The sequence below is a fragment of the Protopterus annectens genome, chromosome 2.part1 (assembly GCF_019279795.1).
Source record: "Protopterus annectens isolate FY-2018-M chromosome 2.part1, PAN1.0, whole genome shotgun sequence".
Taxonomy (NCBI): domain Eukaryota; kingdom Metazoa; phylum Chordata; order Ceratodontiformes; family Protopteridae; genus Protopterus; species Protopterus annectens.
Window position 1 is genome coordinate 1,838,070,469 of NC_056729.1, and position 25,463 is coordinate 1,838,095,931.

Consider the following 25,463-nt stretch of genomic DNA (forward strand, 5'->3'; position numbering starts at 1 on the left):
ATTACTGCTTCAGACGGTCTCTTACACATTACTGCTTAGGACGGTCTCTTACACATTACTGCTTAGGACGGTCTCTTACACATTACTGCTTCGGACGGTCTCTTACACATTACTGCTTCAGAAGGTCTCCTACACATTACTGCTTCGGACAGTTTCTAACACATTATTGCTTCAGACGGTCTTTTTCCTGTACTACAAGAGGGTACCTTGTAGTATCCTAATGAAATCAATCTTATCTGAACTAACAACCTAGGTTCTTTCATTCCTGTTATTCCCAGAAGAACAAAAGTATTTTGCTCTGAAGGTATTAAAAACACAGCTAAATGCTATATGGAGAAGGATTTTGCTGGCAACATTACTGATATTTTTTTCAGCCATGCATACAGCTACTGGAGAGTTACAGACACCTTCGAGTGGAGGTACTGAGGAATTGTACCAGACCTTAGACATCCTTTCTTCTTTCTGTGTACCATGATCCTAGATAAATTAGGAAGGCTCTTAGGAGACCTTCAGGGTACTCCCCCCCTCTTTGTTGATCTTAAACAATATCTTAATAACTAGCTGTCTGTCCTTGCAGCAGTCAGCTTACACAGGTTATCACAAGTGCTCTGCACTTAACCCATAGGTGGGGCATTGCTGGCATTCCCAGGGCTACTGCCTGGATTAAAACTGTTAATTTTATTAATGCAGAATGTGTGTCATTGTTTGTACTCTCAACTCCAGTTCTGACTTAGACACAAACATGAGTATCTTCTTAGTGCCCTTATTGACGATGTTCTTCATGATTCCACAGTTTGTTATGTCAGCACTTGTAACTGTGTTTCAATCAGCCTGTTCTCTACAGCTGTAATTAATTGTGCAGGTTGGCGTTCCATTTGTACTACCCATTTGCTCCTGTTCAATATCTGCATTTTTGCATCAAATTATATGCACCTCTTCATTTAAATGGTCCTATAGGTTCATAACTGTTTACCAGACTAATGACCACAAGGGCCTTTTAAGCCTAACCATGCATCCCCAATTTCTGACAAGTTCTGATACCCTTGATAAGTGTAAGCATGGGCCTGGGAGATAAACCATTTACAGGTACAGACATAGGTGCCAAACCAGGGATGGATTTCTGGTTCCCACCCCGTTGTCCAAGTTGCACTTGAATTGGGTTAGGGAGCAACTCTGCTTCACATGGATGGGAAGCCTGTTCCATAGATGGGGCAGTCTCTGGGATACATACCTGTCTCTCCAGCAGGTCCTATTTATATCACAAGCAAGGTTTAAGTCTTTAGAATGGGTAATTCTGGTGCTGTTTGTTTTGTGGATAAGCAGGAGGTCCATCAGAGTGGGGTCTGATAATGCCCTGTATGCCAGGCATAGATGTCGCCTCAACAACCTGTAGGAGACAAAATACAGAGATAAGGCCCTGAGGTGGTCTGCATAGGACATATTATTTACACCCTGTATTCTTTTAAGTGAGGAACCTCTGTGGACATTGCAATTGTTGGATACACCTGGTTAGTTACATACCAAAGGGGGCATTATACTCAATGTTAAGTCTAATGAATGTTAAATACAGTGGAACAATGACTTCTTTGGATCTAGATGACATACCTTTGTTTATAAGTTACACAACATAGAATGATTTCCTCACTACTGTAGACACATGATGGTCAAAGGTTAGATTACTGTCTATGTGTGACCTATGATAGTTACCAGTGGTGGATGACCTCCCTAGGGATACTATTATGCATTTCTTGGCATTTAATTATAGTACATGGCTCTGACACCAGTTATTTTTATTTATTTTTTATTTTACATTTGTTGACCGGGCTATTCCAACTAGATATATGTCCATTTTCAGTAGAGGCCCGGGGAGAAAAGCTCCACAAATCACAGTATTATTTACAGTAAGTGACATTTTACAAATGCAGGTACATAACAGACTTTTGCCATTCCTTGCTATTCTGCTTACAAAATCTTAGTACATATCAGCTATGGTTAGTCATACAAAGAAATCTCTAACACTTTTAAACTGTTAAATCACACTCTCTTTATTAACAGAAAAGTAACTAGCTTATACAGGTATGGTGATTAGTACCCAGAGATAAGTGAGGTAGTTAGTCAGGGTTAGCACAGGGGCATAACCACTGTGACTTACAGTATGGTTTCAGTTTGCTTTTAAATAGGGTGAGTGAGGTAAGGGAGGTTAGGTCACTGGGGAGGAAGTTCCAGGTTTTACCCACAGTATTAGAGAACAGAGAATCACCAGCCAAATTGTTAGTTTTACCTATTTGTACAAGTAGTTTATTTGAGGAGCGAAAGGTCTTGAGGTTATTATAGGGGGTGATAAGGTTTGTAAATATTGGTGTGTTAGTAGGTTGATACAGGATCTTGTGGGCAACTGATAGTTGGTTAAATAGTAGTAGATCTGGCAACTCTAACCATCCTAGTTGTTGAAGATTGTTACAATGATGGGTTCTGTAGGTAGACCCAGTTGCAAATCTGGCAATATTGTTGTAGGAGATAGCCAGCTTGTTCAAGTTGCTTTTACACAGTTTAGTATATATAGGGGAGGCATGAAGAAGGGTAGAGATTAAGTGGGTATGGGCAATAGTGGTCCTGGCTAGTGGGGTCAGAAAGGGTTTGATCCTGTAGAGGCAACCCAATTTTGTGTTGACTGTTTTTATAGTACTGTTAATATGGGAATCATAGGTAAGGTTGTTGTCTGTTAGTACCCCAAGTGGGTTTGTAGTAGTATCAGGAGATATGAGAGTACCATTGCTTGATGTAACAGTAAAATTAAGGGGGGGGGGCTACGGGTGGGAGTGAATAGCAGTAGTTTTGTTTTTTTGGGCTTCACGATGAGACATCGGTGTAGTAGCCATTTCTCGACTGTATTAAACACATTTTGGGTTAGGGACTGTAGGTCTGATGGAGAAGTGGCTGAGCATATTAACTTGGAATCATACACGTATTGGATACAGAATGTAAGTCATTTATAAAAATAGAAAATAGGAGAGGACCTAATATGGAGCCTTGAGGAACCCCAAAGGCAATTGGGAGGTGGGAAGATAAGTTATTCTCCCATAGTACAGCCTGCTGCCTGTTGATTAAGGAGGATTGGAACCATTGTATAGCTAGTGTATCTAGTGACAGGTTGTTGAGTATGTTTATGAGTAAGGTGTAGTTAACCATATTGAAAGCTTTTGGCAGATCGATAAAGAGGGCTGAGGATAGAGTGTCATTATTTTGATTTTTATTAATGCAGTTGGAGAAGGATAGAAGAGCAGAGGTGGTGCTATGAAATGGTCTGAAGCCATGTTGACAGTTAGCTAGTAAGTTGTTTTCTAATAGGTAGTTTAACAGCTGTTTATGAATGCATCTCTCCATGATTTTTGCCAGTGGAGATAATACAGTTACAGGTCTATAGTTTGATAATTCGTTGGAGTTACCACCTTTATGTAGGGGGATAATATGTGAGATTTTCCAGATTGTTGGGATAGTTTCTTCAGTAATGGTTCTATTAATCATGATGGATATGGGGTAGGCTATGGCTTTTGCAGCTTTTTGCAGGTATTCTGCAGGTAGTAGGTCTGCAGAGAGGGTGGTAGGTTTACGTTTTTGAATAAGGGTGCAGACAAGGGATGTAGGAACAGGTTGAAAGTGAAATGATGGGAGTATGTTAGAGACAGAGATAGTTGGAGGTGAGGGGTCAGGGGATAGCTGATTGGCTAGAGATTGAATGGTCTCTGTGAAGAAAGTGTTAAAGGTATTGGCTATTTGCTTGGGACCACTGTGATCAGAGCCTAAAGGGGTGGGTGTGACTGAACGGCCTGGGTGTAGGAATTTATTGATGCCTGACCAGAATTTTTGTGGTTTGCTTTGGTGGGTTTGTTGGAGCTGAAAGTAAAAGTTTCTTTTGTCCAACAGTATGGCTTTTTTTTGTTTCATTTCTTATTTGTTTGTGTCAGCCCATCCTGGAGAACACTTGTATCAGTGTGGGATTCAAAATCAGCTCCTAACTTGCAATCATCTGCAAATTTAGTCAACCAGAGACCACACTGACATTGGCCTTGACTTCAGAGAAATAAATGCCAAAAAGGATCAGTCCCAGGACTTATCCCAGAGGGACTCCTCTTGTGACTGGCCTCTTTGTAGAGGTGGACTCCCCAACTCTAACTTCATGGATCCAGTCTGTGAGCCAGCTGGTTATCTACTGGGTGACATAAGGGTTTATACATAACCTCTTGAGTTTGTCAGTAATACCTGAGTGGTATGATTTACTGTATTACAAACCAATGCATTTCCTTGTTATTTAATTCTCCAAGTAAGTAGTGAAAATTCATAGTGCAGGACACAGTATATTCTGGACACTAAAATGAAGATAGGAGCAATAGCTTTGAGATGAACACCACTCGATGGTGAGTTGGACTCACTGGGAAGGCCACTGGTTGTACAGAACAGGGATAATCCAAACAAGCAGTGAGAATCTGTTCAGAACATCTTGTGGAGGTTGATTATAGTAAGTGATGTCAAGATTAGCCACCTGGCCACTGTTAAAACTGGCATTGAAGTCAACGTTTCATATCATGGACTCAGATAACCTGTCAATAAACCCACTAAACCAGATCCTACTTTGGACAGTGTATCTCTGCTACAGGTCATTATTATCAATATCCCACACAAAAAGGTTCTCCTTAAACACCTTTCAGCCTTCAGTAAGTGACCGCTATCCTGCTGAATGGACTGCATCTGAAGTTATTCTAACTGATAAAAGCAAACGCCAGTGATTCCCCCAATATTTTGTTTCTCATATCATCGTCAAACAAAGCCACATTAGAAACTATAACAGCTGCACAATACCACCTCAAAGACAGTCTGGACACCTCTTTAGTAATAAAAGGACACAGACTGAACTGCCACTCTTTTCACCGACATCTTAACCAATAAAAGAGCTTGTTCAATCTTCTGACTAGGTTACAAAGGTTAAGGATTATTCTTAATCTTAACCAATAAAAGAGCTTGTTCAATCTTCCGACTAGGTTAGAAAGGTTAAGCATTATTCTTAGAAGGTTATTATTCTGCAAGCCTTAATTAAGCGGAGGAGTGAAGCTCAGGCAGAATGCAAACCAGCTAAATAACAGCAATTCAACAAACACATCTTCCTTCTTGTTAACACTTGCAGCCACACGGTAGTTCAAACCTTTATTTCATCACAAGAGCAAGCCAGATTACTGAGAAGATGGGGCTTTTATGGAAAGATGATAACTCTACCATAAACTCTACCTTAAACAAGCACTCAGAACAGTACGCATTGGATAATATCTCCAGCCAAACTCAAAATGGCCCTGCAACTGTAAAAGGCTTCCTTCTAGTATTTTCAAAGCTTCACTCTGATGAGCTTGGTCAATCATCAACTTTTCTACTTAAAGGAAATCACTACAGACTTTATCAGCATGCTGATCGAGCAAGTCCATAACCAAATCTTCTCTGAATGCAATGACCTTAACTCATAGTTCATTAAATTACACAACGACTGCATGAGTCAGCCAGTTATATTCATCTACAATCTCTTCAGTACCCCAGGGACTCTACAATCTCTTCAGTACCCCAGGGACTCTCCCAGATATAGGAGAACGTGTTCTTATTAACTCTGTGCCTAAATCCAATAGCACAATGTAGGCGTTTAATTTAATATCCATATTTATCTTAATGCAAACTACACAGCAGTAACTCATCTTAGGACATACTATCTCCAAGCCTCACAAGTCTCTCTGATTATAAGTAATTTAATAAAAAAATGCAACTTATTCCATCTGATAAAAGCAAATGTCAGTGCTTCTCCCCTAGCTGTTCTCAGTAGACGTATCTAATTCTAGCCTTCCATTACCCACCAAAGACGTTTCATTCCAAAATCTTTGCTTTTTTCACTCTGTTCATAACTTACTTATTTTATTATTCCTGTAGAACTCTAACTTAAACTTATCTCTGATGTGTATAACTGTGTAAATATAATTTATCTGTAATTCTCAGCTAGATTCTAAAATGTATCCAACCGAATCTTGTTGCTTGTATCATGTCTATCATTTACTGCTCCATATTTTTATCTGTTCTGTATTATCGTTACTCTTATGTTCTGTATTTTTATTCCTCATCTTTCTTAATCTGGGCTATGCTGAAATGGCCTCGCCGGCCTTGGTCACATGTAAACGACATGAGATTGCAACTCAGTGAGAACAGATCTGAAAGCTACAATTCATCAATTGCTGTTTTCTGTTGAAAATCGTGGATAGCGCAGTTTGTGCCCTGGCAGTCCTTCCGAGGGTTTGCTATTTTCCATTATCTCCACAGTTGTGCATTGTGATGTTAGTACACAGTTGTGCACTGTGACGTTAGTACACAGTTGTGCATTGTGACGTTAGTACACAGTTGTGCACTGTGACGTTAGTACACAGTTGTGCACTGTGACGTTAGTACACAGTTGTGCATTGTGATGTTAGTATACAGTTGTGCACTGTGACGTTAGTACACAGTTGTGCACTGTGACGTTAGTACACAGTTGTGCACTGTGACGTTAGTACACAGTTGTGCACTGTGACGTTAGTACACAGTTGTGCACTGTGACGTTAGTACACAGTTGTGCACTGTGACGTTAGTACACAGTTGTGCATTGTAACGTTAGTACACAGTTGTGCACTGTGACGTTAGTACACAGTTGTGCATTGTGAAGTTAGTACACGTAAGAAGAAGTCTTTAATAATTAGTCAGTTAGGCTTCTGTGAAATAATGCAGTCATATGCATTATATGGAAAGAGAGAAAAAAACTTGCAGATTTTGGTTGAGATAGTTTGGATGTGATATTTTTGGTGCTGACAGCATGCAAAATGATTGGTACTGCATACTCTGACTGACTTAAAATAATTTTCATAACAACTGCTGCTCGAAATTGAGGAGTAATTAGCCCTGAAAATGTCCAAGACAAGAAGAGGAGAATGTTTATTTTACATCTGGTTATGTCTGTACAAAGGCTTCCTCCTTCAAGAAATGCATTTTTTAAATATGGTTGAAGCATTTTTCCAGCGTATTTCACCCATAATTAGTTTCAGACAGAAATTATTTAACAATAAATAGAAAGGCTGGTCTATAAAAGGTCCATGTGACGATTCTGAATTACTCCACTAAACACTTTAAACTGAAATAAATATGTTTGGTTCCTACCTCTGTGAGGAATTTACATTTTGAATAAGAATATAGATGATACACTTGAATGGACCACATCCAAATGTCAACCTTAGAGGCAGTAACTGTAGACAATGATGGCCAGTACTGTCGTAGTGGCAACATTTGCACTAGCTGTTGAAAAGTGAAAGAGGCTGTCACACTAAATAGGGGATCTTGGAGAAATGCTCCACTGATTTAGCTGAGAGGTACCTGCAAGCCAAAAAGTCACAGCCAGAGTAGCAGCGAAAACAAAATCTAGGGTATGGGAGAAGCTTGGAAAGGCTATGGAGACAGAGAGAGAGAGAGACTTTGTGTGTGTGTGTATGTGTGTGTGTGTGTGTGTGTGTGTGTGTGTGTGTGTGTGTGTGTGTGTGTGTGTGTGTGTGTGTGTGTGTGCGCGTGTGTCTGTATGTGTGTCTGTATGTGTGTGCATGTGTCTCTGTATGTGTCAGGTTGTTCAAAAGAGGTTCTCAAAAAACATTTGGTGCCTCTGGAAGGAAAGGCTGGAAGTCTCTGCTATGTTAGGCACAGGAATGTACGCTTTTGGAAATGGGGATTGGGAAGTGAAGATGCTGCTGACCACTGATGATAAGATCGGCATGAGCTGGAAGGAATATTTTGGGCAATTCCTTTACCCAATGGAAATGGCCTCCTATCCAGATGCAGTGCCTAAAATCTCTGATGGACAGACCTGTGTAATGGTACAGTGATCAGAGATCTGTGTGATAGTACAGTGATCAGAGACCTCTGTAATGGAACAGTGATCAAAGAAAGGTATAATGGTAGAGTGGTCAGAGAGCTATCTAATGATACAGTGATCAGAAACCTGTGTAATGTTACAGTGGTCAGAGACCTGTGTAATGTTACAGTGGTCAGAGACCTGTGTAATGTTACAGTGGTCAGAGACCTGTATAATGTTACAGTGGTCAGACAGCTGTGTAATGTTACAGTGGTCAGAGAGCTGTGTAATGTTACAGTGGTCAGAGACCTGTGTAATGTTACAGTGGTCAGAGAGCTGTGTAATGTTACAGTGGTCAGAGACCTGTGTAATGTTACAGTGGTCAGAGACCTGTGTAATGTTACAGTGGTCAGAGAGCTGTGTAATGTTACAGTGGTCAGAGACCTGTGTAATGGTACAGCGATCAGAGACCTGTGTAACTACAATGGTCAGAGACCTGTGTAATGTGTAATGGTGCAGTGGTCTGAGACCTGTGTAATGGTCAGAGACCTGTCTAATGGTACAGTGGTCAGAGACAGTTGTAATGTTACAGTGGTCAGAGACCTGTATGATGATACAGTGGTGAAAGACATGAATAATGGTATAGTGGTCAGAGACCCATGTAACTACAATGGTCAGAGATGGGTATAACTGGTATAACTGTACAGTGGTCAAAGACCTGTGTGATGGTACAGTGGTCAGAGACCTGTGTAATGGTACAGCGATCAGAGACCTGTGTAACTACAATGGTCAGAGACCTGTGTAATGTGTAATGGTGCAGTGGTCTGAGACCTGTGTAATGGTCAGAGACCTGTCTAATGGTACAGTGGTCAGAGACAGTTGTAATGGTACAGTGGTCAGAGACTTGTGAACAGTATAGTGGTCAGAGACCTGTGTAATGGTACAGTGATCAGAGACCCGTCTGACTACAATGGTCTGAGACCTGTGCAATTACAGTAGTCAGAGACCTGTGTAATGGTGCATTGATCAGAGACAGGTGTAATGGTACACTGGTCAGGAACGTGTAACAGTATAGTCATCAGAGAACTGTGTAATGGTACAGTGGTCAGAGACCTGTCTAACTACAGTGGTCTGAGACCTATGTAATGGTACAGTAGTCAGAGACTTGTGTCATGATACAGTGAACAGAGACCCATCCAACTACAATGGTCAGAGACCCGTGTAATGGTACAGTGGTCAGAGACCTGTGCAACTACAGTGGTCAGAGACCTGTTTAATGGTGCATTGGTCAGATACAGGTGTAATGGTACAGTGGTCAGGGACGTGCAACAGTATAGTCATCAGAGACCTGTGTAATGGTACAGTGGTCAGAGACCTGTCTAACTACAGTGGTCTGAGACCAATGTAATGATACAGTGGTCAGAGACTTGTGTAACAGTACAGTGGTCAGGGGCCTGTGTAATGGTAAAGTGGTCAGAGACTTGTCTAACTACAATGGTCACAGACCTGTGCAATGGTATAGTGGTGAGAGGCCTGTGTAATGGTACAGTGGTCAGAGACCTGTGTAATGGTACAGTGGTCGAAGACCTGTATAATGGTACAGTTATATACTGGAAGACAGCAGGCTGAACACAGTAAGGGCACTGGGCAGGAATGAAGTAACAAAGTTCATTATTTGTTCTAGCTTTCTTTTTTAAAGTTAATAAATTTGTTAACTGAGTATTCCCACCAGACATAAGTATGCCTTTTCGAGGGTGACCTGGGGCACTGTCTGGCTAAGTGACTTGCTCCAACTCATACAGTATGTAAATTGAGGTGGAGTGACTCAAGCCCTGTACCCTATGGTTACTGGCAGCTGCTTGTTAACAGTTCAGAGCCTTAATTCTCTGCATTAACTGCCAGACACCTAGGCATTCTTCTTTCCATGTGTCTCAACATCCATCCATCCATGTTTAATATCTGCTTCATCCAGTTCAGGCTCATATGGTGTACTTCTTAAGTGTTTCTGACTTTGATGAATGTCCTTGATTCTGCCTCATAGTTTTGCCATGTCCCTCATATAGGTTTTTGATCTCCTAATAAATCGTTAAGGATTACAGTCATTAATGCCGGACATTAGAGATTCATACTCCTTATTGTTACTACATATTTCTGTGAAACATATTACTCTATTAACGTTTTAAAGTGAATTAGATTAATATTTTAAAAAATTATCCCTGATTTGTTGGACTTTTGCACTCCTCCCCACCATACCTCTCAAGTGTCCAGATTTCTGCTTCATATTTTGGTCTGTTTCTCATAAAATTGTGGTTTTCTAACAAACCAGTGGCAGATCGTTGAGGACTGAAGTCAGAAAAGAATGGCAGACATTTGCGATTCTGATTTCATATCCCTCAGAAAAATTCATGCCAATGTAAAACCTGCTATTCTATCTACTTTCTAAGTTTGTGAGAGAAGCATTTAAAAAGTGTCCTATTTTTAGGCCTTTGACTTGCACATTATTTGTGGTTTTGTCCAGATTTCTTGCTCTAAGTGGTTGACAGGTATGTCGCCACCCCCATTATTTTTGGCTTTGTCTAGTATATTTTCCAAAAGAAGTTGGGAGGTATTGCTTGCATTGGAAGATGTGGATGCCCAGATATCCAAATTGATTAAAGGTAGTAAGTATAGAATGAAATGAGAAATTAACTAATTTAATATTATACTTGGCAGAAAGTTAGACACATGATATATACAAAATCAAAGCAGGACCAGATGACAGATTTCAAACTGTACACCCAGTATGAGTCCAAGAAATGTGTCGAATTTAGCAATGCTTCACATCATATTCATGTATCAGTAATAACGCATGAGAAACCAGACTGCTGCAAGTAAAAATAAATAAATATATAGCGTGCATATTATAAAGTGGCATTATTTAGAAAAGAAATGGCATGCTTTTTTAAGGAATGTATTTTATTGGTAGAACATCACGGCTTGCTACTGCTTTGTCCAGTCAGTAGACTAATCATAGACATACTATTGCTCTGGCCAATCAGTGGACTTATCTTAGGCATGCTATTGCTTTGTCCAATCAGTGGTTTTATATATAATATAGCTCTTACTGAATAATATGAAATAAGTTCAGAAGTACTTAAGTCAACATAGATGTATTACATTAGGCTGGGGTACTAGCTAGAAATTGCAATAATTCCAATTTACAGGACTAGAAAAAGTAGTAGCTATCTATGCAGTGCATCCAGGACATGCACAGCAGACTCACATTTTACACATTGCCTGCATTTATGTATCTGCCCAGCTAAAGTGTATTTATTGAAATGAAGCTATTTATGACATTTTCAGCTCTTAAAATAACAACCTTTGTCTCCCCATTCGCAAATCTTATTCATAGGTTCATAGGTTGGTACTAGGCTATCGGCCCTAGGGCCTATACAAGCCTAGCCATAACAATTCCCTGGATATTTCTTCCCATACTAATTTACTTCCCTGGACCGCTGTCTAGCAGGGCGACTGACATGATCCCAGGGTTGAATTTCCTTTCTCCCATCCAATCATCAAGGTTCCTTTTGAAGAGGGCCAAAGAGGTGCTCTGCTTGACATGTATGGGTAGTCTATTCCAGAGTCTGTGGAGTCTCTGGGTCAGGAACCTATCCCTCCAGCATGTTTTGTTTATTGTGATGACAAGGTTTAGATCCCTGGACCATGTGGCCCTGAGGGATTGGGATTTCTTTAAGTGTAGCATATCCAACAGCTCTGGGTTTGACATGGCCTTGTATGTTAAACAGAGATCGCCTCGAAGTAGACGATATGCGACAGAGTATAGCTGGAGTTTTTTAAGGAAGTCAGCATAGGGCATCTGCTTTATGTCTGTGATTCTTTTAGTGAGGTTCTCACTGGTTCTTATAGCCAGCTGAATTACTAATCACAGCAGAAACATTACAGTCCTTACTGTAGGATCTAATAGTATTTCTCATTTATTTATTTGCATTTATTTGCTTACCCGGTTAGTGGGCTGGTTAGCTGACCTTTTCCAGCCATGACCTGGGCCTGTGGTAGGCTCTGCCATATCTGGATTTCAAACAAGTGATCTAATGTGTGGAATGGACAGGACAAATGCAGCAACACAGAGGAACTAGTATCTAAGACTACTAGTCCCTGTTGTTGCAGTTCTCAAGTCCAGTGCCCTTATTTGTAGTGGTCAATGCATGCAAGTAAGCCAAGAGTATTTAAGCACCTATACCTTCATCACAACGACATATTACAATTAATGAATAAATCATCTAAAACAGAAAAACACAATGTTGTCAGTGTGTAATTACAAAAATACATTTGAATAAATATAGTATGCATATATAAAAATATACAAAGTGCTAATTGCCTAAAGATTTATAGAACTTCATAAAACAAATAGTGTAGTTTTGCCTTGATTTACCAAAAGGCACTCAAGTAAATGACTCCAAAACATAGCAAACTTATAGCTAAATCAGCTTCAGAATACTAAAGGAAGTGCTGATATAACAGACTGTCCAGTTTCATTCAACATTTAATAGGGCCAAGTAATTCTATCTTCTCCTCAATGATCTGAAGAGAAGTCATGGCCAAAAATCCCATTCAAAAGGAGTAACACATTAATAATGTGACTTAGTCCAACAGGTCACCCTCTACAACCTGGGCAAATAAAGGGGTGGGAGGTTGGCATAAAGGGGTGGGAGGTTGGCATAATGGTTAAGGTGTTTACCTTAAAGACACAATGTACAGGGTTTGATTCTCACATGGGGTAATTGACTAGGACAGTTAGCCTAGTACTAACCTATGAACCTATGAACTTATTGTTACATAAAGTGGATGGATTATTATCAAGTGAAGGGTGAATAAGGAGGTATGCCTGGGATATATCAGGATTAAATAATTATTGGGATCAGTGTGATACAAAGGTGTCTTTTTCTTTCTTTTCTGTTCTTCCCATAAAGAATTCTGGCTGGATCTTCTTAATCTTACCCTGTCTGGTTTGAAATTATGCGCTGACTTTTACTATTTACACATTCTTTATGTGATATTGTTGGGTAGTGAGATTGTAATGTTACCTTGTCTACATTGAATCTCATTATTATGTACTGAACGTTACCATGTACTGTTTCTGTGTACAATATTGCTGGTTAGTAAGGTCCTAATTTTACACCATCTACATTGTATCTTATCAGCCTGTATTGAAGTTTACCATCTACTCATTCTGTATGTGCTATTGTGGGTTAGTAAGATCCTAATGTCCCCATATCTGCATTTAGTGCATCATTTAGTACTGACTTTTACCATTGGCATTCTGTATATAATATTGTTGATTAGCAATATCTTAACGTTATCCTAAATGGTCTGAATCTTATTACCTACTGACTTTTTCCATGTGTTGTGTGGTATTGTTGGTTAGTGAGATATTAATAATACAGTATATTCATGGAATATATCATTATGTACTGAATGTTTCCATCTACTCATTCTGTATATGATATTGTTGATTAATACAATCCTAATCTTACTCTACCTGTATTGAATGTATCATTATGTACTGAATGTTACTATTTACTCATTCTGTATGGTGCTGTTGGTTACTAAGATCCTAATGTTACCCTGCCTGCATTGCATGTATCATTATGTATTATGAATTTTACCTTTTATTCATTATTTATCTGATACTGTTGATTAATAAGATCCTAATGTTACTCTATCTGCATTGAATGTATCATTATGTACTGACTGTTACTATATACTCATTCTGTATATAATATTGTTGGTTAATAAGATCCTAATGTTACTCTATCTGTATTGAATGTATCATTATGTACTGAATGTTACTATATACTCATTCTGTATATGATATTGTTGGTTAATAAGATCCTAGTGTTACTCTACCTGTATTGAATGTATCATTATATACTGAATGTTACTATAAACTCATTCTGCATGTTGCTGTTGGTTATTAAGATCCTAATGTTACCCTGCCTGCATTGCATGTATCATTATGTATTATGAATTTTATCTTTTATTCATTCTTTATCTGATACTGTTGATTAATACGATCCTAATGTTACTCTATCTGCATTGAATGTATCATTATGTACTGACTGTTACTATTTACTTATTCTGTATGGTGCTGTTGGTTACTAAGATCCTAATATTACTCTATCTGTATTGAATGTATCATTATGTACTGAATGTTACTATATAGTCATTCTGTACATGATATTGTTGGTTTATAAGATCCTAATATTAGTCTATCTGTATTGAATGTATCATTATGTACTGACTGTTACTATATACTCATTCTGTATATGATATTGTTGGTTAATAAGATCCTAATATTACTCTATCTGTATTGAATGTATCATTATGTACTGAATGTTACTATTTACTCATTCTGTATGGTGCTGTTGGTTACTAAGATCCTAATATTACTCTATCTGTATTGAATGTATCATTATGTACTGAATGTTACTATATACTCATTCTGTATATGATATTGTTGGTTAATAAGATCCTAATATTACTCTATCTGTATTGAATGTATCATTATGTACTGAATGTTACTATTTACTCATTCTGTATGGTGCTGTTGGTTACTAAGATCCTAATATTACTCTATCTGCATTGAATGTATCATTATATACTGACTGTTACTATTTACTCATTCTGTATGGTGCTGTTGGTTATTAAGATCCTAATGTTACCCTGCCTGCATTGCATTTATCATTATGCATTATGAATTGTACCTTTTATTCACTCTTTATCTGATACTGTTGATTAATAAGATCCTAATGTTACTCTGTCTGCATTGAATGTATCATTGTGTACTGACTGTTACTATATACTCATTCTGTTTGGTGCTCTTGGTTACTAAGATCCTAATGTTACCCTGCTTGCATTGCATTTATCATTATGCATTATGAATTGTACCTTTTATTCATTCTTTATCTGATACTGTTGATTAATAAGATCCTAATGTTGCTCTATCTGCATTGAATGTATCATTGTGTACTGACTGTTACTATATACTCATTCTGTATGGTGCTGTTGGTTACTAAGATCCTAATGTTACCCTGCCTGCATTGCATTTATCATTATGCATTATGAATTGTACCTTTTATTCATTCTTTATCTGATACTGTTGATTAATAAGATCCTAATGTTACTCTGTCTGCATTGAATGTATAATTGTGTACTGACTGTTACTATATACTCATTCTGTATGGTGCTGTTGGTTATTAAGATCCTAATGTTACTCTGTCTGCATTGATTATTATCTTTATTCATTTTGTATTTTATATTGTTGGTTAGTAAGATCATAACACTCAGTGCTAATAGGGTACATACCTCTCAACTGTACAGATTTTCACAAAATATCCAAATTTTTGCCTCATATTTTTGGTCTGTTTTTCATGAAATTGTGGTTTTCCTGCGAATTAATGGCAAATGATTGAAGACCAAAGTTAGAACATAATAAGGGAAGTAAAAACATCCTCTCGTTCACCGAATTTATTTTACTGGCCAAAATTGTATGTAACAGAGAACTATTGACCTTTGCTTCAAGAACAACAAAAGTAACTCATAACCAATTATCTTGGTTGAAACTTAAAAAATTATTAGACAAAATGTAATCATTTTAATGTAAGTATGTATTTGTTATGGGCTTTGTATATAGTTTTGTTGTATACAGTTTGATTCTATGTTAATTTGTTCAAATTATATAGAAATTGCTTGTATTTTGTGAAAATCAATAAAAAAGTGTAATAATAACAGACATTTGAGTTTCAGACTTCATATCCTTCAGAAAATTCATGCTAATGCAAAACCTGTTATTCTATAAACCTTCTAAGTTTGTAATAGCAATATTTAAAAATTGTCCCTATTTTTGGGTCTTTGTCCAGATTCCATACTCTAAGAGGTTGAGAGGTATGATAGGGTAATGTTATAATTATATACTGAACTGTACTAGTTACTCATTCTGTATGTGATATAGTTGGTTAGTAAGACCCTAATGTTACCCTATCTGTATCATATTTTGTCATTATGCACCAATGTTTACCATTTATTCATTCTGTATATGATATTATTGATTAGTAAGACCCTAATGTTTCCCTATCTGTATCATATTTTGTCATTATGCACCGATGTTTACCATTTATTCATTCTGTATATGATATTATTGATTAATAAGACCCTAATGTTTCCCTATCTGCATTGGATGCATCCTTATCTACTGAATTTTATGATTTACACATTCTATATTTTATATTGTTGATTAAGAAAATCCTAATGTCACCATATGTGCATTGACTATGTCATTATGTAGTCAAATTTTCTATTTACTCACTGTGTATATTATAGTGTTGGTAGTAAGATTCTAATGTTACCCTATCTGCATTGAATGTGCCATTATCTGCTGAATTTTGCAATTTATTCATTTTGCATATGATAGTCTTGGTTAGTAAGATCCTAATTTTACCCCATCTACACTAAATGTTGGTTAGTAACATCCTAATGTTACCCCATGAGCACTGAATGACTCATTATATGTACTGACTTTTACTGTTTCCTCATTCTATATATGATATTGTTGATTAATAATATGTAAATGTTACCCTATATGCACTGAATGTATCATTATGTATTGAATCTTCTTCTTTTGGCTTTTCCCGGTTAGGGGTCGCCACAGCAGATCACCTGTCTGCTCATGATTGCCAGTGGACTTTTACTGTGTCGAGTTGCCAGCCCAGTGCCCAACATTCCACAGAAGGCACACACATGCACGCACTCATGCCTAAGGCCAATTTAGAGTGTCCAATCCACCTAGTCTTTGGGATGTGGGAGGAAACCGGAGCACCCGGAGGAAACCCACGCGACCACAGGGAGGACATGCAGACTTGAATGCTATAATTTATTCATTCTGCATAAGATATTGTTGGCTGCTAAGTTACTAATGCTACTCCATCTGCATTGAATGCATCATTATGTACTCAGTTTACAATGTATTCATTCTGTATATGACACTGTTGATTAATAAAATCCTCATATATTTTCTGCACTTTGCACTTGAGTTGTTGCTGTAAGTGATCACTAGACTAGTCCAACTAACCTGTCAACCAATAGTAAAAATAAATATAGATCTAGGAAAGGTGTTGGGCTTGAACAAACTCAGAAGGAGTAGAATACGTTGAAACATACTGACACTGGAATGAGTCTGTCTCATGTGATTGTAAGTAAAAAGCAATGTCTTTTGGCTTCTCTCATTAGGGGTCACTACAGTGGATCACCGGTCCGCAGATTGATTAGCAGTGGAGTTTTTATTTTGTTGAGTTGCCAGTCTGGTGCCCAACCTTTACAGAAGGCCCATGCACACACACATGCATAAACACACACACACACACACACACACACACACACACACACACACACACACACACTCACATCTTTAAAATTCACCCGACCACAGGGTGGACATGCAGACTCCACAGAAGGTGCTCCAGCTGCGAATTGAACCAAAGAACCTCTTGCTGTGAGGTGACAACACTAGCTTCTGCACCACCAGATGCATTATGTGATTGCAAGTATGCTACACACACTTATTATGTGATTAAAGAAACAGTAGGTATACTAAAATTATCATACTAAAAACATTTAGTTTGACAGCTAACAATATAACAAGCATGCATCATTTATGCATTTGAATTCTTTGCTAACTCACTTACAGCTGTTTCATTTTACATTTCTTTTGTAGGTGGGACAGTTAGTGTCCCTGAGCAGAACAGAAAACTATCACATCACAATTCACTTGTAATCCATGGCTTACAGGGTACGTACCTAATGTTATACTTAGTCCCTGCAGCCCCTGTTACTAGGAACATGTAAAGCAACCTGCTTTAAAAAGTCCCCCTTTCTCATTATAAAGGGCAGACTATTGTCTGAGCATGATGTTACAGTCGACACTATGTGTGTCCATCAGAAGGCTGGCAGAATGTCATAGACTATTTTAAAACTCACTAACCAAATCTGAGATCACTTCCTGGACCACACAACACAAAGTTGGACAGTAGTTCTCAATGTCCACTGAATAAACTGCACTATTGTTGATAGAGACCTGCCTGGAAGCAAAAACTCATGAGTATGTGTCATTCCATTTATTAATGCCACTGTTCTAATGAAATTATTTTATAAATCCTGAGGATAGATATGTGGCTCTGTAAGAGCAGATATTCCCATTAGCACATAGCCTTGGAATCTTAGCTGTGTTTTGGAATCCTCTTCTATTGTGGTTTTACAAAAACTGAAAACCGTATTTGAACTTTTTTTCATTTGCTGTAATTTCTTGCTAGCTAAACTATGTTTTCTGTTTGTTTCTTACTTTGTAAAGATCTCAACCAACTTTTCATGGATGTCTGTCTAAGTCATTAGGATGCTTTCTTGCTAATGATCAGCTAAACTACCTAAAAAATTCTGATTTAAACAGAAGCCATCTGCTATCAGATGCTTAAAGAAACATTTAACTTGCAAAAGCAAATGATGCAGACCTGCCAACTAACTCATAGGTCCTGGAGACCAGCCTATGTTAACAGCTGTGTGTGTTGCCTCTACAAACATTACTGAATCATCCAACGAGAGCTGCTTCCTCAACGTTGTGGGAAACAAAATGCTAATACGTGCACTTCTGGCACTCTATTCAACTTTAGAATCCATTAAAAAGCTCAGAAAGCACTTAAACATATCTCACAACTTTCTGTGGAAATAAATCACAAACAGGAAATTACTTTAGTCCCAGACTTTGTCCTGGTAACACTTAGTCATACATCTTTACCACCTGCTCTCCATTCATTTTCTCTCCACCTGTGTTTAGGTGTTAGTACCCCAAGGAAAATTATTCTGCTATTCATGTGTGACGTTTCAGTAAGCAAAAGCCTTCTAGGAGAATATAGATAGAAATACTTTCACGTAAGAAAATGTTTAGTAAATCTGGGTTGCCACTATGAAGTAGTGCTAATACTCCAGCCTTTAGAAAGTCTGATACATCTGCCTTAATTTCAGAATTCAAAAAATAAAATAAAACTCAGTTGTGCCCCTGTGCAAACTCAATAGTGCAGGTAGTGTAAGACTGGTGGTGCTATGCTATCAGGAAAGGCTAGGTAAGTTAAAAGTCTATACAAATGATGAAAAGAAGAAAAGAAAGTATGAAATAAGGTCACAAAGTTAATAAAGGACAGAAGGAAACAGGGTTCATTATTCCAGGGGAAAACAGAAGGGAATAAAAGGGAGCTGCAAAGTGTAGAATCCAAAATTAGCAGCAGGAATTATTTTTCAAAGAGAGGGTGGTGAATCGTATAATGATCTCTGAGAGGGGCTGCTGAGAAAACAACAGCAAATGAGTTAAAGGAGTCATGGGCTAAATAGAGAATTAATATGAAAAGGGCAGTGTGGCAGTTACTTGACACTAGATGAAAGAGTCAGGCAAATAAATAAGTCTGTGCTCTCCTGCTGGCCCTGTCATGTGGTTATGAAAAAGCTCCAGCCCAAAAGCCATTTTCCTCTCAGAAGCAAACTCAGTCACTACTCTTCTCTGAGTTGTCATACAAATGTCTTAACAATTTAGTCAATCCACTGCAGTGCATTTATTTATTCATTTAGTAATCCTATTTAAACAGGTAGAATCAATAATATCAGTGCCTTTTTATGAGGGTGACAGTTGAAAACACAAGAGCACTGCACGACTTAATTGTAATCTATCCCAACAACACATTATCAGCAGTAATTCGCACATGGAATGCAATTTGAGACATTTCAAATCAACATCTCTATGTCTGCAGGCTGCACTATATTGCATAAATCGAGCCTGTAAGTATGTGTAAACTACAAGAGACACTAAATAAGATCATTCATAACTGGCTCCCTTCAATAACCTCCAATCAAAGCAAATGGAATAATTTCCTACTTAGAAACAAAGCTACGGACAATGGTAGACAGAATCAGATCACTATTTAAGCAAAGTCACAAAAGCTAGCATCTTCATCCTGACACTAAATGGATTCAGTAACTGTGACTAAAAAAATATAATACATGAAAAAAACACGCAAGTTCCTTTTGTCTTCAAGACTACTTATGACCGGTTTCCTTCTGTGTGTGTATCTTTCTCTGCCCAATTGCTCTTCATATGAAATACAGAAACAAGTGTTTTACCAGCAGATAAGAAGAAGATATAAGAATGTTTTACTTACCTAATGAATAAGCTGGAGAAAGCTGCACCATGCTCTATTTTCACATTACTCAAAAAACTGCCTAAGATATATACATATATATACATACATATCCCATGAGTTCTTTTAATTTATCACATTTTTGGCACTATATTCTTTTCAGGAAGAATACTTCAGTCATCAATCACAGTTTCTGCAAAAATAATAGTTTCTTGTAGCTCCACTCAGCTGTTCATCTTATATTTTTAAATGCTGTTCACTTGTTCTTATAAACGACTATTTAATATGGCACCCACTTAGACTTTATGATGTCTCTTAAGATATGTAAAGGTTTACATTTTATCTTGTTTCCACTCTTTCGTCTACAGTATATGTGTTAAGGACCTATAATCTGTATGAGCTCTGATGAAATCTGTGTCATTTTGGTTGCCCTACACCAAACTACCTCTGTTCTAAATGCATTCCTGTGAACAGAAGTTATCCACACCTACACATGGTGACTGTAGATGGGTCTCACTGACTCTACAGAGAACAATAGTAACACATTGTCTATTGGTTGTACCTCTTCATGTATACCGGACTGCCCCACTAACTTGTTACGCTCCTTGCTTACTTTAGATTGTCTGACTATCTCCTGATCACTTTATACCTTTGCCATTGCTACTAACCACCCTGTATAAGAGCAGTCCTTTCCTGGAGCATTACTCCACACATGAATAAGGTTGTGTTTTGTTTATTTATTTCTTTATTTTTGGTAGCCTGGTTGTCCAAATAGGGTTTGATCAATTTTCAGTAGAAGCACATGAAAAAAAAATTCCATTACAAATATTACGTTACAAAGTTGCAGTACAAATAATATTTTACAAACCTCCTGTACAGCTATATTACAAACCACCATTCCAAGCATCATATTACAAAGATTCAGTACAAGTATATCGCTGACCACCAGAACAGGTATCGTATTACTAACCTCCAGTGCAAGCATCGTATAATACATCTAGCACAAGTATCCTATTACAAATAGAAACCACACTTGTGCATTCAGCAAACGGAAATGCTACCGACATGAGTGTCCTCAAATATAAAAACATGTCTAATCAAAATATGAAAAGATGAATTTAAGTATTATATCAGTTCATAAAAAAATAGTTGCATTGGTCACAGTCTTTTGAGCAGGCTGTAGGTTGGACTCAAGCATGGATGAGTTAATGTTCACCCCTGTAGGATATGGTACAAACAGATACAATGATTTCTATGATATATAAAACAGACATGAGAAAAGGAAGAAGTGGAGTCGAGTTACAGAGGTGTAAGAAAGATACCTATAGTTCTTTTATATTTGTAGAAGCATCATTTTTATGAGTGCTATAGGTCAATGTAATGTGGATATGGAACCTAGAAAGTGGAGGAAAACAGGAAAACCATTTAGTTTGACAGCTAACAATATGACAAGCATGCATCATTTATGCATTTGAATTCTTTGCTAACTCACTTGCAGTTGTTTCATTTTATATTACATATAGAGCCTTAGCTGGCATGGGGTGAAGGTGGCAATTGCCCTGGGTGAAGACAGTTGGGGACATTGTCTACAGGTGCAAGCTTCATAAAGTAGAGCAGCACAGGCAGTACTTTATGAAGCTGAGGATGCTGCAGCTGCGTTAATAAATGCTGAAACTGCTACCGCTGTCGTAGCACTGAAACACTCTATGTGTGGTGATTAACTGTAGCAAGCAGCTTGCGGCAGATTCAGAGTGCAGAATATTTTGTAAGTGTGTGTGTGTGTGTGTGTGTGTGTGTGTGTGTGTGTGTGTGTGTGTGTGTGTGTGTGTGTGTGTGTGTGTGTGTGTGTGTGTGTGTGTGTGTGTGTGTGTGTGTGTGTGTGTGTGTGTGTGTGTGTGTGTGTGTGTGCGCGCACGTGTGTGTGTTTTCAACTTTGGGAAGACCTTTTTTTGTTTCTCAGCAATGAATTGGTAGGTGCCACTTTTTGGAACTGCACAGGGCATAGGATGACAGTTATAGTTCAGACTGTATACACTTATTTGCAAATAAAATTACATAATTTGGGTAACATGAATCAGAGCATATGTAAGAAGATTTTACCACAAAGTTTGTACCTGGATGGGGATTGCCTTGTTTAGCAGCCTTTATAGGCAATACTACAGCTATAATGTTTTATAGCACTTTATTCTTAAAAACTACCAATATAAAAAGCCAATAAATAGGGAATTCACTCACTTATTCATTCATTCATTATGACTTTAGGAATAAATTAATGATTATTTTTTTCCATAATGATACAGTTTTTGTCGTCAGGATTTGATCTGTTCATAGTGTGCAATTTTTTTTTTTTTAACTAAGCTTCCAGTCATGACAATCATTGCATAAAGCTACTGCTTCCTGTGCATTAGGACAAAAAAGTGCATTTCATTTAATCTTTCATTCATTGTTTTATGAATGAAAGACTCAATGTTTTTTGTTAAAACTGACATGATTTTTCTGCCCATGAGCCAGGCAGACTATCTTCAACATTTTTTAACAGTGTTTGTTAACAACTTATGTTGCATTTTTGATGTGACTTCTGTTCTGAAATAAACTAGAATATAAAACACTACAGAGAACAATTAGTTAAAACAGTGTGACAGACGTGTGTCACTATGCTAAATGCCTGATATTATCAGCTTGTCTTACCATTACTGTACAGCAGCTGTAACCGGTAGTGGATACCGTTGTTTGTTTTCTCTCCAGTTACCTCCTAAAAATAAGAAAATATTCATATTAGTTAAGTGCTGCTTAAAGTGCATGCTGTTTTTTCAATCTGTAAACTGAAGGTTTTCTTGTCTCTGACTAGTGAAGACAAACAGCAGTTAGGTTTGATACGCCATGTTACCAGGCTGTTTATTTTTATCAGTGCGGTCAGCATCTGGCTTCAGTTGTACAATACCACTGAGAAAACAAAACAGGATCCTCCATTTGAGACTGAAACAGCCAGGCTCCAGGACCCCATGTTTAACTTTAAAGTTAATACCCCACTCTACTAATAACAAGAATATTGCAATTCACAGATGGTCTCATCTATTTTAGGAATGCCACCAGAGTTATTAATCAGGAAATGTCAGGTCCACTAGCCAGACAAAATTACTTGGTTTCTTTTTTTCCCCATTTCTGTCAACCTCCAGCAGCCAGAATACTTTAACTGACATCCTGTTAGCCCAAATATTTCCACTGATGTCCTGTTAGCCCAAATACTTCCACTGATGTCCTGTTAGCCCAATGACTTTATTCCATGTGACACCTATCTGTTTGTGTCAGTGCAGCTGACGGAAGTCCTGGCTCTATCACACTGAAGTGTTAGTTGTTTGACCAACTCTTTCAATACCCACTACAGGTAGGAACACAATCCCCCAAATCACTTGTCTGCTTACACATTAGTATGTACATGTGAGCTGTGCTGAGCAACTGTTGTTTCCATTCTACAAGACACCATGGGGAGTTACTTTACTGTCCAGCAGGGATTATGCTCCACTGGAAAATGCCCCCCTCCCCCACTTTCCACGTCAGGAAATCCATGTGATTCTTCCTCTTCATCATAGTTGGTCTCACCTACTCAAACTGTTGCTCAAAATCAGGTCACCAGCTTCACAAATGACTTTCCGGGCTGGTATATGTTTCATTTCACTCTTTTTATTTAATATAGTTTATAGAGTAATACACTTTGAAGGGCTCTGTAATTTTACAGAAATATACAAATGTTGATTCTGACGGCACTATCAACTGATGTTCATCATGATGACTGCTGGTGCAGTAGCCTGTGCCAGGATATAACAGCTGGACAGCTTCGAAAGCTTCAGGGCTCCTTCCATGTGCCCAGACTGTTAGGCAGCTTGAGCTGAGCTGAATAAAAGACAAGTTTGGGCACCAAGCTCTTCAGAACTTTATTGATGCCGAAGAATACACTCCTCTGAGGCTTTTAAGGATTGACAGTCAGCTTGTGCTGTTTCTTTGCTATGCAGCTAAGTTTCCTTTGGGGGAAAAACTTTCATTTAATTATTTTCGTTAATTATTAATACTTTTTTCTTACTGAAAGTTATTTTAAGCTAGACGTTTGTGCTATGATGGACTGTCATGAGACTGTGTTGTACTTTTAAATGGGCATGCTCTTTTTTTTCCTGTCCATTTGAAAGTTGTTTAAAGTATTTAAAAACATTTTTCTTTGTAGAAATTGTTGTTATTTTATGTGGCTCTGGCAAGTGGTTTAAAGTCCTTTTTACTGTGTTTTGTGTCAAAAAGTGACTTTTAAAGATTTTACATTTTTACCAGCTTTTTTCCCACACACTGTTTTCAGTTCTTTCAACCACAAACAGAAAATGTTAAGCAAACAGCCTTTGCCACCACAGTAGACTAGCAATTTGACCCAGCTGCAGGTGGGTGACCCTGCTGTGGCCATTTCTTTTATCTTAAAGCACTCATCTTTTACCCTGGACCCCCCTCATGTAGCACCTATGGCCACTATTGACCATGGGTTAGCCACATCCTTTGAAGCTGTTGGAGCCTCCCCAGTGGGCAAGTGAGAGCCACTGTTGTTGGCCGTGGGAGAGGGAACAGGCCAGGCTTCCCTGTTTAGTCAGAAAGTTGTGCCCATCCCTGAGGACGCTACTACTTTTATTCTTTCTGTCAAAAAGAAACAGAAAACTAAATGTACCTACTCCTCCTCAAATTTCCATAGACAGGAATAGTTGTCTGGGTCTGGAAAAGAGTTTTATTCAGGCTTCTGATCCTTCTCACTGATTTCCTGGTAAACGAAAGCAGGATGACCTCCTTTCCTGAAGAGATTCCCGATTCTGAATCTGGCCAGGAACACGAAGGGACAGGTATAGGTTTCTTCTCAGTTTTGTAATTCAGGCTCAGTGGAAAGCTTAGGTTCTGATTCTCTCATTGGAGTTCCTCTCTCTCTTTGAGACTGTTTCCTGAAGTTTCTAGTGTTTTCAGTGGGGAACACTGAGGTTTTTCAGTCTTTCAGAAAATTTTATGAGCTGTTACAGAAGGAATTTCCTCTGCTTTGGAGGATGTATGTGTTTCAGCCTGCATTTTTCCTAATAGCTAGCCTGCTGCCTCTAAAAAAGGTAGATAGAATGTGTAAAGTTCCCTGGTCTTTTTAAGTTTTTATACACTGTTCCCAAACCTGACTCAGCAGCTATAACGTTAGTTATTCCTACTGCTGTTAAACAGTTAGGTAATTCCTATCCTGCTCTTTCTGATAAAGATGGGAAGATTATTGAAGAATACAGGAAAATACTGCCTGCTTCTGCAACTTTGGTTTTTAGAATTCTGAATTGTCT

General features: G+C 38.1%; 1 protein-coding gene across 3 annotated transcripts in view; it reads right to left on the reverse strand.

Annotated features, from left to right (window-relative positions):
* The window catches only part of LOC122794658 (transcription factor COE3-like), a 2,019,913-nt gene that overhangs the window by 1,499,018 nt on the left and 495,432 nt on the right, over positions 1-25,463 (reverse strand). For all 3 annotated transcript variants that reach the window (XM_044063281.1, XM_044063282.1, XM_044063280.1), the window contains exon 3: positions 22,816-22,879. In XM_044063281.1, coding sequence (XP_043919216.1) covers positions 22,816-22,879 — 64 coding nt within the window. The remainder of the gene's footprint in view (positions 1-22,815; positions 22,880-25,463) is intronic.